Genomic DNA, 18,555 nt, shown 5'->3' with positions numbered 1-18,555 from the left:
GTATTTCTAAAGGACTGAATTGCCCACTAACCCAGGATTTCAGATGGAGTTCTGTGATAGAAACAGCATGGCAAATTTCCATCTCTGTTTCTTTGAACAACACTCACTTAACTTACTATATGGGATTAAGGAAACTGCATAGAAGAGACAGGCCAAGAGCCTCACTCCCAGCAAAGTGAGAAGGAATAATGAAGAGAAGTAACATGTCTCAATTCAGCACATGACAGAGAACCTGGAATCTTTGAAATGGTGCAAATCTCAATGTTGATATAAGGGTTCACTTCCAAGGTACTGCAAAAGGATTTCACCTCCTCCCATCCTTGTGCTCTGCTCCATTCTTGGAGTCTTTAGGTGGCACAAATGGTGAAGTGCTGGACTACTAACCAAAGGTTGGCAGTTCAAACCCATCCAGACAAGCCTCACAAGACAGGCCTTGCAATCTGGCTTATGGGGGAAATCTTCCAAGCCATTTAAAAAAAGAAAAACAAGAAACAGCAAAAGGCCACATAAAGAAACTCATTTCACCAAAATGGTCACAAAAACTATCAAGGAATGTATAATCTTCTTGGGGAGATAAGACATGGACATTAAAATAAATACCTTGTTTCCAAGGACTGTTGTTTTTATTAGGTGCCCTTTTTTTTTTTTTTTTAAGTTGGTTCCAATGGATAGTGACCCTATGTACAACAGAACGAAACATTGCCTGGTCCTGCGCCATCCTCACAATCATTGTTATGCTCCAGCCCATTGTTGCAGCCACTGTGTCAATCCATCCCGTTGAGGGTCTTCCTTTTTTTGCTGACCTTCTACTTTACCAAGCATGATGTCCTTCTCCAGGAACTGATCGCTCCTGATAACACTTCCAAAGTATGTAAGACGAAGTCTCACCACCCTTGCTTCTAAGGAGCATTCTGGTTGTACTTCTTCCAAGACAGATTTGTTTGTTCTTTTGGCAGTCCACAGTACATTTGTTATTCTTCACCAACAACAGCTTAACAAGTATTGTTAACTACCATTAAAAGGAGTCCTTACCCCAACAATCTGTGGATAGTGCAAACAGTTAACTGAATTTGGCTGCTAACCTGAAAGGTTGGAAGCTCGAGTCTACCCACAGGTGCTTCGAATAAAGGCCTGATGATCTACTTCTGAAAAATCAGCCATGGAAAACCCCAGGGAACATGGTTCTATTCTCATATGCATGGGGTTATCAGGAGCAGGAATCAACTCAAATGGCAACTAGATTTTGACAAGAAATTGTCATTAAAATTTTTAAGGACTTTCCCACTACCAGAACTTTTAACTAAAACCGGTGTACCAATTATTCCATGTCTACCTCAACTGATGTAGATATTACATCATCCTTTGTGGTGCAATGGATCACTTTTATCACCATGGTCTTGTAGCTATGCTGCAGAAGTCATCAAGAGCTCAGCTCAGGCTGCTAACCAAAAGGTCGGCAGCTCGAATCCACCAGCCATTCCTTGGAAACCCTATGGCGCAGTTCTACTCTGTCCTATAGGGTTTTTATGAGTTGGAATCGACTCCATGGCACACGACAACACGGGAATTAAGGTAATTGTGGCCTACCAAGGGGACTGGATACCCTATTAACAATAAAATAAAGTTCAGGGCACCCATGTGGTGGTGAGACCATCTAAATAAGGTCTATGGCACCCTAACAAAGGGACTGGTCAGTTTTGCCATCCCATTAGGCTTAAAACGAGCCATCTCAAAGGTGGGAAGGAGAGGGTCACACTGCCACAAAGAGCCAGGACTGGAGCGCTCCCTTTGGACCTGGGATCCCTGCAAGGAGAAGCTCCTAGAGCCAGGAGATTGAGAGAGAGCTGTAACACTGAAAACAGCCAGAGGTGGTGGCAGTGAAATGGAAGCAACAGAATTAGATGACCAGGAGGAGATGGTGCAGTGGGCTTCTGCAGAACGATAAAGCTGAGTGCCTTTGGGCGGAGGTTTGCTGGTGAAGGGTGTCTCTGGCCATCCGGTGGCACTACGCTGCAGACCCATGGAGCCAGACCTGAGTGCCTCCGGCCCAAGGCTTACTGGCGGAGTTGGGTGCCTCTGGCCACTTATCAGCAGAGTTAAAAAAAAAGATTTTTAACACTTGTCCTAGCAGGGCAGAGGCTGAAGGGCCAGAGAGGGGCATGCCTGTGGGCATGGCTGAAAAGAAGCTGTCCTAATTGAAGAAATTTATCCTCAGCGTTTCTGAGCCTGAATTGTAACCTGTTATTGCCCTAATAAACCCCGTAACTGTGAATATGGTCTGTGAGTTCTGTATGGCATTACAATGAATCATCAAACCCAGCAGAGAAGTAGAGTGCCATGAGAGAGACGGTTGGTGGCAGAATTGGTAAAGATGGTGGGGAGAGGAGGTACATTTGATCTCCCCTTCATAGGACTCAGCCTTAGGCTGTTAATCTTGATTCTTCTTCCTCCTTGTGAAGTTACAGAAGGTCAGACACCTCTGCCATGCCCACATCCTTTGACTAGATTATCTGGAGTGTGAAGACTCCGTTTAAATATAATACAACTAACTCAATGCTCTCTCCAAAACAGCATAGACTTTTTTTTATTCCCCACTGTGTCCTCAGCTCCCGGAAACAGGGTCAGGCAAAAAGGCAGTATGTGAGAAATACTCCTTACACTCATGAATAGACTCAATGTAAGTCTATTGTTTCATAAGTCCCCCTGCAAAATATAGAATTCTAAAATTAATGGTAGACATTCTGGTTTTCAATTGATCCTTCCCACTGATCTGGACAAACTGAACTGACATAAATGTGCCCCAATTCCCACCAATCCAATGCTGCCCTTTACCCACCAATCACCTCCTATGTGATTTTTTTTATACCACATGGGGTTGCCATGAATCACAATTGATTTGATGGCAAATAACTGGCAACATTCCAGATACTGATTATTTTTTCTGTTTTAGAAACCCATGTTCCCTATTTTGTCCACTGACATGAACTCAGACTTTCAGTCATTTAATCAACAAAACAGAGCAATCCAATGTGTACGCACTTTGGTTAAAATCAGATTACGTCTCGATATCAATGGATATATTTACGTACAATGAGCATATCAGCTTCCCTAGCTCCTGCATTCATATGATTTCCCTCAGGATATACTTACTACCTATACAGTCAAGTAGAAATTTTTGCTAATCACTAGTCCCGACTGAAGGTATCTGAGTTTATCCTACGGGTTTTGTGGAACATAAAATAAGATACAGTTGGACACTGAAGGTACCACCACATTCACCGCATTCATAGGCACTACCACATTCACCGCATTCATGGGCACTACCACATTCACCGTGTTCATAAGGACTCTCTGCTGTACAAATTCTCTGTTATCTCCCGAGGGTTCCCTTCTGGCAACAGGCTGTCCCACAAGGACCACGTTCCTACTAGCTAAGAGCCCACTGGTGTTTACTGATGTCTGAGCTGCCACAGAAGGTATCTGCACAGTCACTGTACTAACAGGGTTTTTATCCCGCATGAGATCACCGGTATGTGATGAGGAATGACTTGCTCGGGAAGGGTCTTCCACTTTGCCTGAATCTACACGTTTCTTCCTTGTGTGTTTTATTTTATGTCTAAAAAGGCAAGACATGTAAAGAAAAGTTTTTCCACACTCGTTGCAGCCATGCCGTCTCTCTTTATGAGTTCTTTGATGTATAATAAGCTTGTGCTTTGTGGAGAAAGCTTTCGAACATTCACTGCACTGAAAGAGTTTCTCTTTTCTGTGACATTTCTGATGTCTAATGAGACTTGACTTCTGGGTAAGAGATTTTCCACATTCACTACATACAAAGGGACCCTTTCCTGGGTGAATGATCTGATGACGAATGAGCCAAGACTTCTTGATGAAGGCTTTCCCACATTCACTGCATACCTGCAGTTTCTCTATCTTGTGAGTTTTCTGGGGCTTAGTGAGCTGGGACTTAGTAGTGTTGGATATTCGATTCTCAGGGAATTTAGACTCAATATGAAACTGCTCCTGGTCAGCATGGAGAAAGGTTTTCTCAACTCTGTTAAGCTCAGCAGAGTTTTTTATTTCATCGCTTTTGCTCTGGTTGATTAAATTTGATTTCACAGCTTTGCCATGTAAGTCAAACATACCATGATTTTCCCTTAAAGGAAAATGACTTTTGTGCTCATGAATAATATTTTCCAATGCATTATGCTCAGAGCGCTGTTCCATGCTGTCCACCTGGCTTTCATTTTGCTGGTGCCCAGGCAGATGATCATCAACCTCCCAGATTTCTAGGAGAGAAGAGAACAATGAGTCCTTCCATCATCTCCATTAGGATTAAACTGATTAAAAAAATGTTTTGATGTAAGGTGTCTCTTTAGTGACAATCCTATGGTATGAGTGCAACTAAAACTCCATGTTTAACGTGCCTTGCACACTGGTAAACACAAGTGAACACACAATAATATAAACAAGTAAAACTTCAAAGCAGTTAGTACAGAAACAAGGTTAGATCATCCATAACAAATAAATACCTAAAGAAGGCCTTCAGAAACTTGAGGAGACTGTAAAGTACAAGGAAATCACTGTGAACAGCAGACCACAGAGGCTGGAGGGATACCTGTTCCAAACTGGTGAAGGTAAGATTCATTCATTCCACAGACCCTTACCGAATGACAACTATGCAGCAGGCATAATTGGGTGTCTGAAGAATGCAGAATGTTACAAATGGGACAAAACAAATTTCACACGTACGCAGTAAACATATTGGTGGTACACAAACATATTCCTCATGTTTATGGAGCTTACATTGTACTTTGGTAAAAATCAATAAAAAAAGCAAGGAAATACAGAGAAAGTAGCTGTAGATTGTGAAGCGTGGTTTGAAAGACGGTGGAGAGAGGAGAAGGAAATAAGGATTTATTTGGAGGAAGAGAAGGCTCACCGATGGATTCACTGTTGCCAGGGTGGTAGGTTGCGGTGAAGTAAAGAAAGTAAGGAATTAAGAGTTGCTGTTAAGTATTTGGGTTGAGCGATGGGGTAGTATTGTCTTTTAACGAGATCAGCAATATCACTGAAGTATAGAATGTTCAAGCAAAAGTTCTGAAGCATATCAACTTCTAGACAGTTATTAAATATCCAAGTACAGAAATGAAGATCTCAGCAGGATTCATAAATCTTGAGAAAAGTCTCGACTGGAGGCAACAATTTAAAAAAACTTTAGTATATAAATACGATATAAGCACAGACAAGGGAAGAAGATCATGATCATACAAAAAAAATATACATTAGAAGAAGAGGAACACCAGAGTTTTGTTGTTGTTGTCAGGTGCCGTTGAGTTTTACTCATTCTCACGTTTAGAACTTTGGAATGGAAGTTCCCTGAGGGACTGAAGTGAATACAGTGGTAACGTTCACAATGAACTAAGAGAAAGATCATAATTAGTAAATACATAAAGAAATTAAATTGAAGTAGACATTAGTTATGATATGATTTATGGTGGAACTGAGAATGCAGAATGTAAAAAATGTTTTTTTGGATGAGTAAAATATGTATATATAAAAGGTTTATGTTATATGATATCAAGGGAGATGTCAATTCAACAGCCTCTTCTAGGGAAGCGAAGGAGGTTAACTCATTAGAATGAGGGAAATTTTAAAGTGTTAAGAGAACAAATGAGAAAATGAAAATCAGCACCTTAGGAGCACCTCAGTGTGGGGGAAAGAGAAGTTGAGGAAGCAGATAGAAGCACAGTGAGACCAGCTTACTGTGAGGGTGCGACATTCAAGGTGTGGCAGGATGATAGGAAGGGAAACCAGTATTTCTCAGTAAGGGAGGAAGGTGCCATACTCAGAGGACAGTTATGATTCAAAGTTCTCTCTTTGGAGAGTAGCCTGGCAGTTAGAATTTCATGGCAAGAGTGGTGGCAGGATATGAAAAAGTTAACATTTATGAATCCTAATAAGAAGAAAAGTATACAAATAAAAACAAGATGTCAAATAAACAGGGATCTGATCACAGCAGAGACAGATGGGTGTATTTTCCTCTAAACTCCTACAAAGAACAAGAGGTCTCACATGGGAGAGACACTGTAGAGACACTGTTATGTGTCTGGCCTACTGAGTAGCCCCACAGGCAGTGGTCATGACTTGAAGCTGACAACGAGTTGTTAAGTGGTATGGGGGCTGCATCTGACCTCCTCTCTCTTAACAAGGGGGGTGGAAAATCAAGATCAACATCCCAAGGCTGATTCCCATGAGGCAGAGGTCAGACAGTCCTCCTCGCTCCGCCACCTTTACCAATTCTGACGCCAACTGTCCCTACCACAGCACTCTCTACGTCTCTGCTGGGTTTGATAATTCACTGCAGTGGCCATACAGAACTCACAGACGGTACTCACAATTATGGGGTTTATTAGGTAAGTAACAGTTCAAAATTCAGGTTTAGGAACACTCAGGATACAGTTCTTCCATCAAGACAGCTTCGTGCCAGCTATGCCGCAGGCATGCCTCTCTGGGGCCCCTCAACCTCTGTCCTGTTCAGGCAAGTGTTACAAAGCTCTTTTAGCTCTGCCAATAAGTGCCCAGAGGCACCACAATCCACCGGTAAACCTTGGCTCAAAGGCACTCAGCTTTCTCGCTCTGTGTGTTCTCTTGCCACTTTCTCTGTCACCGTTTCTCACTGTCTTCAGTTCCATCATTCTCTCTTTCGCTTTCTTCTCTATGGGGCTCATGGTTCCAGGAGCTTCTCAGCACATGGATCCTAGATCTAAAGGACACGCTCTACTCTTGGCTGTTCTTCCTTGGTGGTAGTGGGATCCTCTCCTTTCCACCTCTGGATGGCTCACTCCAAGCCCAGCAGGATGGCAAAACTGACCAATCCCTTGGTGGGCCACAATTATCCTATTTGCACAGTCCCACCCAATCGACTGGGTTAGAGTTACAAGACCATGGCGAGAAAGGCTATACAAAAACGATCCACCACACCACAGGTACGTGGATCCCTTATTTGGGACTGGTTAGTTCATGGTCTTGCTGGAAGGGACCACACGTTCAAATTGATAAGAAGCTTGCTATATGACAAGCTTATCTGTCAGAGGTTGGAAGAGGGAGTCAGAGAGAGAGAGAGGAGCTGTAACACTGAAGGCAGCAGCAAGAGGAACAGCAGCATGAGACGTCAGGAACCAGGAGACTAGTGCAAGATGGCTGTGGCGGGGCTTGCCAATCCATGGAACTAAGACTTGTAACACTTGAGTGAGAAGGCCCCAAGCAAGGCCCAGCAGAAGGCCCCAAGCAGGGCCCAACAGCAAAGAGCAAAAAGAACCTGTCCTGATTGAAGAACTGTATCCTGAGTTGTTCCTCTTGCTTCCAAGTTTATCCTGATCTGAGCTGTACCCTCTCTCTTCCCTAATAAACCACTTAACTTTAAGTACTGTTTATAAGTCCTGTGAGACGTTGCAGCAAATTAGGGAACCCAAAGACGGGAGGCAGAATACTGAGGGGAGGTGGAATAGCTGATGTTAGAGATTATGGAGTGGGATAGCAGTTTCAAGAAGTTGGACATTTTGAACATCTTTAACTTCCAACTCACGGGAACTAGCTTTGTACTGATTCCAATAAAAAGTTAGTTTTTCAGACCTCCACCTCATGGGAATCAGCTTTGGGCTGATCTTGATTCTCTTTATTCCCCTAAAGATAGACAGGTTCTGACAATGCTACTACCATTCCACCATTTTACGACAGGCTTCCCGCCTTGCTGCTTTTCAATCACTCACCTGAAAAGTTTCGAGTATGACTTTCGTCTGATATAGTCCATGGCTGTTCTCCTCGTTCTAACCTGGAGAGTGCGTCTGGTTCGCTAACTCGATACCCTGTTGGTGGGAAATCACAGAATGTTAGACTCACCAAATTGGCCTTGGGATTGTAAAGCCTGCAGAATGCTACATTTGTGAAAAACAATCTTCAGACATACGGAGTACAGGTATCTCTCAGGAGCCAGGAGTGTATATTCACTCATCTAGGGCCACAGACTGGACTGAGAATCTACCACTTCAGGGCACCAGAGACACTCCTAAGCTTTCAACAGCTGAGAAAGGTTATTGACTGGCCACCCTCTGAGTGACACAGGAGAACTGTCCTTACCTGCCAACAGCAGGTTGTTGTAGTTCTCCAACATCACATCCCAGAACAGGTCCTTCTGAGCAGGGTCCAGGAGCTGCCACTCCTCCCAGGTGAACTCCACAGCCACATCACTGAATGTCAGTGATTCCTGTAATAACAGGGTTCCATTTCATGAATTTACTTCCTTTTGATGATACGGTTGAAATGCGAAGAAAGTAGTTCTGCTGATTTCCTCTACATATGCTGGAACCACAAGGCTAGTGTTTTTTTCAACACCATGTAAGAGACATGAAATCTTAACAAAATATTCTGAATTTGTGTATTCAATCATCTACCCATTTATCAAATCAGAAGTTTCTATAATGAGTAGCAGTGAATCCTCTTACTAACCCAGAAACATCTCACATCCACACACAGAAACACGTGGTGTGTGCACGTGTATATGTATTTATGTGGATAAAAGAGAGTGTATGTATGTGTGCATATGTGTATATATACATGGATATATATACAGACACACACACATATGTAAGTGTGTATGTGTTAGGCCACATATGTGCAAAGAGATAAATACATGTTAGTGACAGCCAGAAGAATAAAACACATTCCTACATTCAACATGAGCCTTCGGAACCAATAACAGAATCTACAGAGAAAAAAACCCAGGTATCTGAATCACAACAAATGATATATTTAATATATGTGTTTAATCTATAGAAAGTAATTAAAGAAGCCATCAAAAATATTTGAAGAATAACAGACAAGATAATTGGGTAGATGTGGGAAAAACAGAATAACATACACACACAAAAATACACAGACATGTATATACATATATACAAACACTTATGGATATATGTGAACAGACAAGTTAACAGCATATAAATACTCTAAACAGATAACTGTCGGCCATAATTTACAATTTAAGAAATCACTGAAAATGTAGCAGAGACAAAGAATGTAAAGGAGAGGGTAGTAAACATGAATAGTGTGAGAATGTCTAACACATGTCTGTTCATAACTTCTGAAAGGGAAAACAGAGTAAGGCAGAAGCAATATCCAAGGACCTCACTCTGAACTCAAAAACAATTTTTCACTGAACGAAAGACCTGTGGTAGGCAGATTCTATGACAGCCCCGTGATCATCTTTATACCTGTGCACAGTCCCCTACCCTTTAGCAGGGGCTGCCCTTGTGACTTGCTCCTATCTAACAGACTATGACAAAGGTGATGGAATGCCATTCTGTCACTAGATTACACATTAGAAAAGTTACTTCTGTCTGGCTGGTTTTAATGAAGTAAGTTGCCATGTTGGGGAGGCCCACATGGCAAGTATCTGAGGGCTGCCTCTGGCCAACACACAGTGAGGAACTGAGGCCCTCATGGAAATGAATCCAGCCCACAACCAAGTAAGTGAGCTTGAAAGCAGACCCTTCACCATTCGAGCCTCAGGTCAGACGCCAGCCCTAGCCAACACTTTTTTTTTTTAAATAATTTTTATTGTGCTTTAAGTGAAAGTTTACAAATCCAGCCAGTCTCTCACACAAAAACCCATATACACCTTGCTACACACTCCCAATTACTCTCTCCCTAATGAGACAGCCTGCTCTCTCCCTCCACTCTCTCTTTTCGTGTCCTTTTTGCCTAGCCAACACTTTTATTGCAGTCTTGTAAGAGACCAAGAAGCAGAGCACCAAGAGAGGCCATGTCTGGATTCCTGACCACAGAAGCTGGGAGACAGTAAATGTGAACTGTTTTAAGCCTCTAAAATGTTGGGAACACTTTGCTGGGAACCAACAGATAAGTCATATTAAGACCTAAACTTGAAAAAAAAAAAGGTATGAAAATGTAGAATATATTTATGACACAAGTCAAAAGCCAGAATGGGAAAATGCGTAAATTTATAACTTCTGCATGGAAAAAGACAAATGACAGTTTGGAAAAAATATTTTCCAAAATAGAAAGATCAATATACAGTACATAGAAACAATTCCTTTAAATCAATAAGACTTATCAGAATTTATAAATGAGCAAAGAATATGGACGGTTCCTTGCAAAAATGAATAATCTAACTAGCCAACACAAAGGAGATCTCAACCTTACCAGTAATTAGAAAAATCCAAAAGCAAGCAAGACAGGAAAACACTTGACCATGACTGTTGTTGAAAGTGTTAACATTTGGTAACACTGCAATAACAAACACTGGAAAAACTAGGGGTGCTGGATGCTCTTTCATATCACTTATTAGACACTCTTCTATGAGCTTTAAATAGACTGACTAATTTCATCTCCACATGAGGCACCTTCATCGTCATTCCTGTTTCACAGATAGGAAAACTCAGGTGCACAACAGCTTAACAGTGTGTACAAGGTCACAGACCTACTCCCTACTTTCAAATCTCTACTCAAACACCAGTTCATTGAGAATTGTTTGAAATCTGTGCATTGCCTCCATTTACCAAGGATGTTTAGGTTTAATTCCTAGATAAACACAGACTGCCACAAGCTGAGGGCACAGGCTAACTTGCATTTGTCTCCTGTGTCCACTGAGTTTGCTTGGTCTATTCCCACAGGGGGTCTACGAGGGACCTGGGAAGAAACAGCCATAGGAAACCTGCTTTTGCATTCATGAGAATGCTGCTGTTCAGGACAGCATCCACCACATCCCCTAAAAGACGAGCCATGAAAGAAACTTACTCTGACAAAAGTCCCATAAAATACTAAAATCACCTGAGGCACTGATCTTTCTCCTCAAAAACTGGGCATATCATTTAAATTATAAAGTTTCTCTTATGTTGGCCAGAGAAACATTAGATGCTAGTAGACAGCTAAGGTAACCTGTATGATTGTTCAGTATGTATTGTGTTCAACATCAGTAATTTAGTGTTAATCCCATGAACGATATATTCCTGAACCTACTTTGCCTGATGTTGAAGTCAGAGTCTAAGTTTATTTCTCTCCGGGTCTGACTTGTCCAAATTTATACTTTTCAGATGAACTGAATTGGTATTTTACAGGCCTCTAAAAATCCACTAGGAAACACAGGAAGGCATAAAACAAACTAAAAGTCACCTGGACCTTGACCATTTTCTTTTATTCTTGTGACAAAGCCAGCATCTGGGATCTCTCTCTCTGTGTTTTCTGGATCTGCTCTAAATTTCTGTTCAGAAATCTCAGTCTCCTGTGAAGGGTGTCCCCAGAAATGACAATACCCAAATCCTGGAAACTTTTCCTCCTTTCTTCAATTCATTCTCTTGCAGCTGAAGAGTCAGGACCTGTAGGCTGAAGGAAAAATTCAATGTGAGTGGTACATTTCCTCTAGGCACACATTATCACTGCTTTTGGCAATCACCCTAACACGATGATCCCCATACGTTGACTGTCCCTTTATTTAGTGCCCTAGAACATTTTACATGAATGAGCATTGAAACCTAAGATTCAGAATTTGCAGATATATGGGCAAAAGATCTCCTTCCAAAAAATGGCACGTGGGCAATCAGATATATACGTGAAAGAAAAAAATATGGTTGACCTCACAACATACACAAATATACAACCTTGTTCAACTGTAACTCTCAATGACAAAGCAAATCCGTAAAATTTTAAGACGATACTAGTGTACTGAAACATATTTTAAACAGGTCACCTAAAACCTAACCGAAAAGGGAAGACCGTTCTGCTGCAGAAACTATTAAGAAGTACACACACTTTAGGCAACATTTTTGTTGTTGTTGTTAGGTGCCATCAACTGGGTTCCAACTTACAGTGACCCAATACAGAAGAGCATGAAACACTGCTGGGTCTTGCGCCATCCTCACAATCATTGCCGTGTGTGAGCCCATCGTTGCAGCCGCTGTGTCAATCCATCTCCTTGAGGCTCTTCTTCTTTATCAAGCATGATGTGGTCCTCCAGGAACTCATTCTATGTAACTATGTGCATAGACATCAAGACATAATATAATTTTAACCTAAACGCATATGCATTGATTATTGTGTCAATTAAATGAACGAAAGCCCGAGTTGATGTCAGTGGACAAGATCATTAATGTGAATTTTTAAAACACAAAAGATAATTGGTATCTGAAAAGTTGCTTGTTGTTGTTGGTTGCTGTCGACTTGACACTGATTCAGGGTGCCTCCAAGTGTTAAAAAAACAAACCCAGTGCCGTCGAGTTGATTCTGACTCATAGCGACCCTATAGGACAGAGTAGAACTGCCCCGTAGAGTTTCCAAGGAGCGCCTGGCAGATTCGAACTGCCGATCCTTTGGTTAGCAGCTGTAGCACGTAACTACTATGCCACCAGGGTTTCCCTCCAGGTGTTATAAATGAAAAATCATAAAGGAGGTGACTGGTGGGTAAAGGGCAGTATTGCATTGGTGGGAATTGGGGCACATTTGTATCAGTTCAGTTTGTCCTCATCACTGTGAAGGATCAGCTGAAAACCAGAATGTCTACCATCAATTTTAGAACCCTATATTACGTAAAGGGACTTATGAAACAATAGACTTACACTGAGTCTATTTATGAATATAAGGAATATTTGTCACATGCTGCCTTTGTACCTGGCCCGGGACCTGAGGATACAGAGGTGAATAAAAAAGAACACATCCATAACCTTTTGGAGACAGCACGGAGTTAGCTGGACTATATTTAAGTGGAATCTTGACTCTCCAGCTTATCTAGTCAAAGTATGATAAGGTATCTCTGTTAAGTGAAATAGACATAGAATAATTGGTACAAGAGTTTTAGTTAGAAGTTTTGGGAATTGCTGTTAGGTGCTGTTGAGTCGGTTACGATTCATAGTGACCCTACGTACAACAGGATGAAACACTGCCCAGTCCTGCACCATGCCCACAATTATTGTTATGCTTGAGCCCATTGTTGCAGCCACTGTGTCAATCCATGTCATTGAGGGTTTTCCTCTTTTCTGCTGACCCTGTACTTCACCAAGCATAATGTCCTTCTCCAGGGACTGATCTCTCCTGATAACATGTCCAAAGTATGTAAGACGCAGTCTCGCCATCTTGATTCTAAGGAGCATTCTGGTTGTACCTCTTCCAAGACAGATTTGTCCATTCTTTTGGCAGTCCATGGTATATTTAATATTCTTTGCCAACACCACAATTCAAAGGCATCAATTCTTCTTCGGTCTTGCTTATTCACTGTCCACGTTTCACATGCGTATCAGGTGATTGAAAATACCATGGCTTGGGTCAGGCACACCTTAGTCTTCAAGGAGACATCTTTGCTTTTCAACACTTTGAAGAGGTCCTCTGAGGCAGATTTGTCCAATGCACTGCCTCGTTTGATTTCTTGACTGCTTCTTCCATGGGTGTTGATTGTGGATCCAAGTAAAATGAAATCCTTGACAACTTCAATATTTTCTCCATTTATCATGATGTGGCTTATTGGTCCAGTTGTGAGGATTTTTGTTTTATGTTGAAGTGTAATTCATACTGAAGACTGTGGTCTTTGATCTTTGTCAGTAAGTGCTTCAAGTCCTCTTCACTTTCAGCAACAAGGTTGTGTCACCTGCATAACATAGGCTGTTAATGAGTCTTCCTCCAATCCTGATGCCCCGTTATTCTTCATATAGTCCAGCTTCTTGGATTATTTGCTCAGCATACAGATTGAATAGGAATGGTGAAAGGATACAACGCTGATTCACATCTTTTCTGACTTCAAACCGCTCAGTATCCCCTTGTTCTGTCCAAACAACTGCCTCTTGATCTATGTAAAGGTTCCTCGTAAGCATAATCAGGGGTTCTGGAATTCCCATTCTTCGCAATGTTATCTGCAATTTGTTATGATTCACACAGTCGAATGCTTTTGCATAGTCAATAAAACCAGGTAAACATCCTTCTGGTATTCTCTGCTTTCAGCCAGGATCCATCTGAGATCAACAATGATATCCCTGGTTCCACCTCCTCTTCTGAATCTGGCCTGAATTTCTGGCAGTTCCCTGTTGATATACGGCTGCAGCCGCTTTTGAAAGATCTTCAGCAAAATTTTACTTGCATGCGATATTAATGACACTGTTCAATAATTTAAACATTTGGTTGGATCACCTTTCCTGGGAACAGGCATAAATATGGATCTCTTCCAGTTGGTTGGCCAAGTAGCTGTCTTCCAAATTTCTTGGCATAGACGAGGGAGCATTTCCAGTGCTGCATCCGTTTGATGAAACATCTCAATTGATATTCCACCAATTCCTGCAGCCTTGTTCTTCACAATGCCTTCAGATCAGCTTGAACTTCCTCCCTCAGCTTCCCGCTCATATGCTACCTCTTGAAATGGTCGAGCATCAACTAATTCTTTTTGGTATAATGACTCTGTGTATTTCTTCCATCTTCTTTTGATGCTTCCTGCATCGTTTAATATTTTCCCCATAGAATCCTTCACTATTGCAACTTGAGGCTTGAATTTTTTCTTCAGTTCTTTCAGCTTGAGAAACGCTGAGCATATTCTTCCCTTTTGGTTTTCTATCTCCAGCTCTTTGCACATGTCATTATAATACTTTACTTTGTCTTCTCGAGCCGCCCTTTGAAATCTTCTGTTCAGTTCTGTTACTTAATCCGTTCCTCCTTTTACTTTAGCCGCTCAACAATCAATAGCAAGTTTCATAGCCTTCTCTGACATCCATCTTGGTCTTTTCTTTCCTGTCTTTTCAGTGACCTCCTGCTTTCTTCACGTGTGATGTCCTTGATGTCATTCCACAACTCGTCTGGTCTTCAGTCATTAGTGTTTAACGCGTCAAATCTATTCTTGAGATGGTCTCTAAATTCAGGTGTGATATACTCAAGGTTGTATTTGGCTCTCGTGGACTTGCTCTGATTTTCTTCAGTTTCAACTTGAACTTGCATACCAGCAATTGATCATCTTTTCCACAGTTAGCCCCTGGCCTTGCTCTGACTGTTGATATTGAGCTTTTCCATCATCTCTTTCCACAGATGTAGTCGATTCGATTCCCGTGGCAAGGCCCATGTGTATAGTTGCCATTTATGTTACTGAAAAAAGGTATCTGTGATGAAGAAGTCGTTGGTCTTGCAAAATTCTATCATTTGCTCTCTGCCATGGTTTCTATCACCAAGGCCATATTTTCCAATTACCCATCCTTCTTCTTGAAGAGGAATGGTGTTGCTTTCATCATCAAAAAGAACATTTCCAGATCTATCCTGAAGTACAACACTGTCAGTGATAGGATAATATCCATACACCTTCAAGGAAGACCAGTTAATATGACTACTATTCAAATTTATGCACCAACCACTAAGGCCCAAGATGAAGAAACTGAAGATTTTTGTCAGCTTCTGCAGTCTGAAATCGATCGAACATGTAATTAGGATGAACTGATAATTCCACGCGAAAGTTGGAAACAAAGGATAGAGTTACAGACTGTTATTTCCAAGTTGATCCTGATCCCAAGTTGTACTGTTTTGCTTCATTAATAAACCACTTAACTTTAAATACAGTTTGAGACTTCTTATAACCATTCCAAAAAAATTACCAAGTGCAGCAGAGGAGTGCCATGAAGGGAATGGCTGGTATCAGAAACTATGAGGTATTTGGAAGCCGGGGTATGTATGACCTCCACTCTGAACATGGTGCAACAGTGTCATCAGGCCTCCTGTAACATCAGGAGGCAGGGAGAATCATCATCATCATCCCAAGGCTGATTCCTATCAGGTGGAGGCCAAACATACCTCCAATCTCTAACCTTTTACCAATTCTGACACCAGGCATCCCTACGTCTCTGCTGGGTTTGATAATACATTGCAACAGCACACAGAACTCACAGATAATACTTATGATTATGAGATTTATTATGGAAGTAACAGGTTACAGTTCAAGATCAGGAAGGACTCGGGATACAATTATTTAATCAGGATAGCCTCTGCTCAGCTGTGCCTGCAGGCGGCCTCTCTCTGGCCCTCAGCCCCTGCCCTGCTCAGGCAAATGTTACAAAGCTCTTTAGCTCCACTGAAGTGCCCAGAGGCCCTCCACTCTGTCAGGAAGCCTCCTGTCAGAAGGCACCCAGCTCTCTCTTGCTCCATGGGTCAGTGAGCCTAGCTCCATCAAGTGCCTGGAGGCATTCTACTCCGCCAGTAAGCCACCTGCCTGAAAGCTCTCAGCTTTTTCACTGCATGGGTCAGCACATAAACTGTAGCCACCTCACTCTGTGGCCTGGAAAGCCCACTCACCTGTCTCACCTCATTCTACTGCAGCCATTTCTCTGCCTTAGCTTCTTGCCATCTCTGGTGTTACACCTCTTTCTGTTTCCTGGCTGTGGAGATTCTCAGCACAGAGATCTCAGGTCCAAAGGACATGTTCCACTCCTGGGTGTCCTTTTTTGGTAGTAGAGGTCCCCCTTTCTGACTCTGGGATGGCTCGTTTTGCAGGATGGCAATACTGACCAATCCCCTCTTTAGGATTCCAGCAACTTTACTTGTGAGGTCTCACCCCCACGAGGGTCTCAAGCACCTTATTTGCTATCCAATCTTCTTGGTGGGCCACAAGGACCTTATCTGCATAGTCCCACACAATCATTCTGTAGGAGTCACCATGGACCATATTAAATAATTCACTGCACCACATTCACCTGATAAGAACCAGCTGTGTTCTGATCCTGATTCTTATCCTTCAGGAATCTAGGCAATTCTTTATACCTCATTACAGACAGAAACCCCCAAGCAGATTTTTACATACATACTTGGATAGAATTGCTCCATATAAACATGCTCATCTCTTTGCCTTTCCTAAACACTAGCAGTGGGAACTGAAATTGGACAAACAAGGACTTACTAGGACATTGAACTTTCAAATAACTAGGATAAGAGTTACATTGCCACAGAGATAAAAAATTAACAAAATACAGATTATTGGCAAAGTAAAAAGTGTGAATTATGTCCAGCTTTGTGGGCCATAAGGTCTCCCACACAACTCAACTCTATGTTTGCAATGGCAGAGCAGCTACAGACCCGTGGATGTTGTGGATTAGTCCTTAGGTCTATACTAGCTAAGCCATGATCAGAGGACTATCTAAGTTAAAAATTTTCAACTACTGCCCAGGGACTGTACCCGCTTCTGTCCCACCAACTGATTTTCCAATCTCAACTCAACCTCTAGCCAGGGGTCCTGGGCTCCCAAAGCTTCAGTCCTCACAAGCCGCTGTAGCACAGACACTTAACCACCCCCCGTAATAATGCAAAACCTGGACCACACACCCTGTAGGAAGTCCAATACCCCCGGTTCAAACATCACTGCACCTCATACTAAATCCTGAATCCGAACCAGACACCGCATTCGTCGTAAATACCACCTCCACCGCTTACAAGAGGGATCCACAAAGACCCTGTGCCCTGACATTCGGAACAGCCTTAGCCGTTGTACAAAGGCGCTCGCCCCCTATCTGACCCCAAAAAGCACCGATTCCTACCTGTTTGCCCCCAACCACCTCCACCACGGCGTTCAGTTCAGGAACTCCACAGGTCCTCACTACACGGCGTCCACATACTTCCCTCGCCCTGTCTCAAGAACAAAACAAACACTAATCTGTTCACATCCTGAACTACGAAGAGTTCCAAAAAGTTTGCACTTACTTCCGTGAACTGCTTGTACTTCTCCGCCGGTCGAGCAAAATATTTGCCCGCCTACGGAGGCCGGCCAGGGCCACAAACATTTGATGAAGTGCAAACCCAGCGCCGTCGAGTCGATTCCGACTCATAGCGAACCTATGATGAACGGCAGTAGATGAGGTTTCCGGTATGGCCTCACAAGGTAATATGTCTGCGCCCATCCCAAAAGAACTATATAGAGGCAGCCATATTTGAATAACAGCCGTACAGAACGCAAGACAAAGTTCAAGAGCCAGTCGCCAGGAATGGCTAAGAGGAAAAGAAGCCACTGACGCTGTCCTGTTTCCTGGCTCCTCCACCCTTGCAGAAACTAGATAAATTTTCAGAGGCTCGAGCTTCACAAGGAAATCATGGAACCAATCAAATTGCTATCAGCGGGCTGGGCAGAAAAATAATATCCACGCGCCATTCTTAACGGAATGTTTAAAAAACAAAAAAAGCTTGGAAACAGACGAGTGGGAGTTCAAAGGTCTGTATAGCAGAGACTCGCGACTGGGAAAATGAACGAGAAAAGCCAGTAAGCAGACAACAACGGAATCGGCTTTAAGGACAGAAAAAGTTTTAGATAAGGTGGTAGTGAAATAGAGTGACCATCACAGACAGGGCAAATATAGGTTACTGGAGACTGATGAGAGAAGATCAAAGGATCAACTGAAAACACAACCATGTGTTATCCTCACACACACCACAACTTTTTGTTGATGCTATTTCAAATAACACTTGGATTACTCCCTCTTATCTGTGCTGATTGCTTTACTTCATTTCTCCAAATTGCTGTTTAATTTGCCACCTCACTGACCCCTA

General features: G+C 42.3%; 2 protein-coding genes across 8 annotated transcripts in view; both read right to left on the bottom strand.

Moving 5' to 3' along the window:
- The window catches only part of LOC100675448 (zinc finger protein 613-like), a 228,307-nt gene that overhangs the window by 170,292 nt on the left and 39,460 nt on the right, over positions 1 to 18,555 (bottom strand). The gene's annotated exons all lie outside the window — the stretch shown is intronic.
- On the bottom strand, positions 635 to 17,816 carry LOC100674592 (zinc finger protein 613-like). 3 transcript variants are annotated; one of them, XM_064294180.1, is made up of 6 exons: positions 17,553 to 17,816; positions 11,880 to 12,045; positions 11,328 to 11,397; positions 8,137 to 8,263; positions 7,770 to 7,865; positions 635 to 4,286 (listed from the first exon to the last, which is right to left on the bottom strand). In XM_064294180.1, exons 2-6 carry the CDS (start codon positions 11,900 to 11,902, stop codon positions 3,217 to 3,219), a joined length of 1,386 nt encoding a protein of 461 aa, XP_064150250.1. In that variant the 5' UTR covers positions 11,903 to 12,045; positions 17,553 to 17,816; the 3' UTR covers positions 635 to 3,216. The 3 variants fall into 3 exon arrangements, with proteins under 3 accessions (XP_064150250.1, XP_023399199.1, XP_064150251.1); XM_023543431.2 differs by having other exon boundaries at positions 11,194 to 11,397; positions 17,553 to 17,815; XM_064294181.1 differs by having other exon boundaries at positions 11,188 to 11,397; positions 17,553 to 17,812.

The sequence above is a fragment of the Loxodonta africana genome, chromosome 11, assembly GCF_030014295.1.
Source record: "Loxodonta africana isolate mLoxAfr1 chromosome 11, mLoxAfr1.hap2, whole genome shotgun sequence".
Classification (NCBI taxonomy): Eukaryota; Metazoa; Chordata; class Mammalia; order Proboscidea; family Elephantidae; genus Loxodonta; species Loxodonta africana.
The sequence above is the reverse complement of the archived record's forward strand: the minus strand, read 5'-3'. Positions and strand labels throughout refer to the sequence as shown.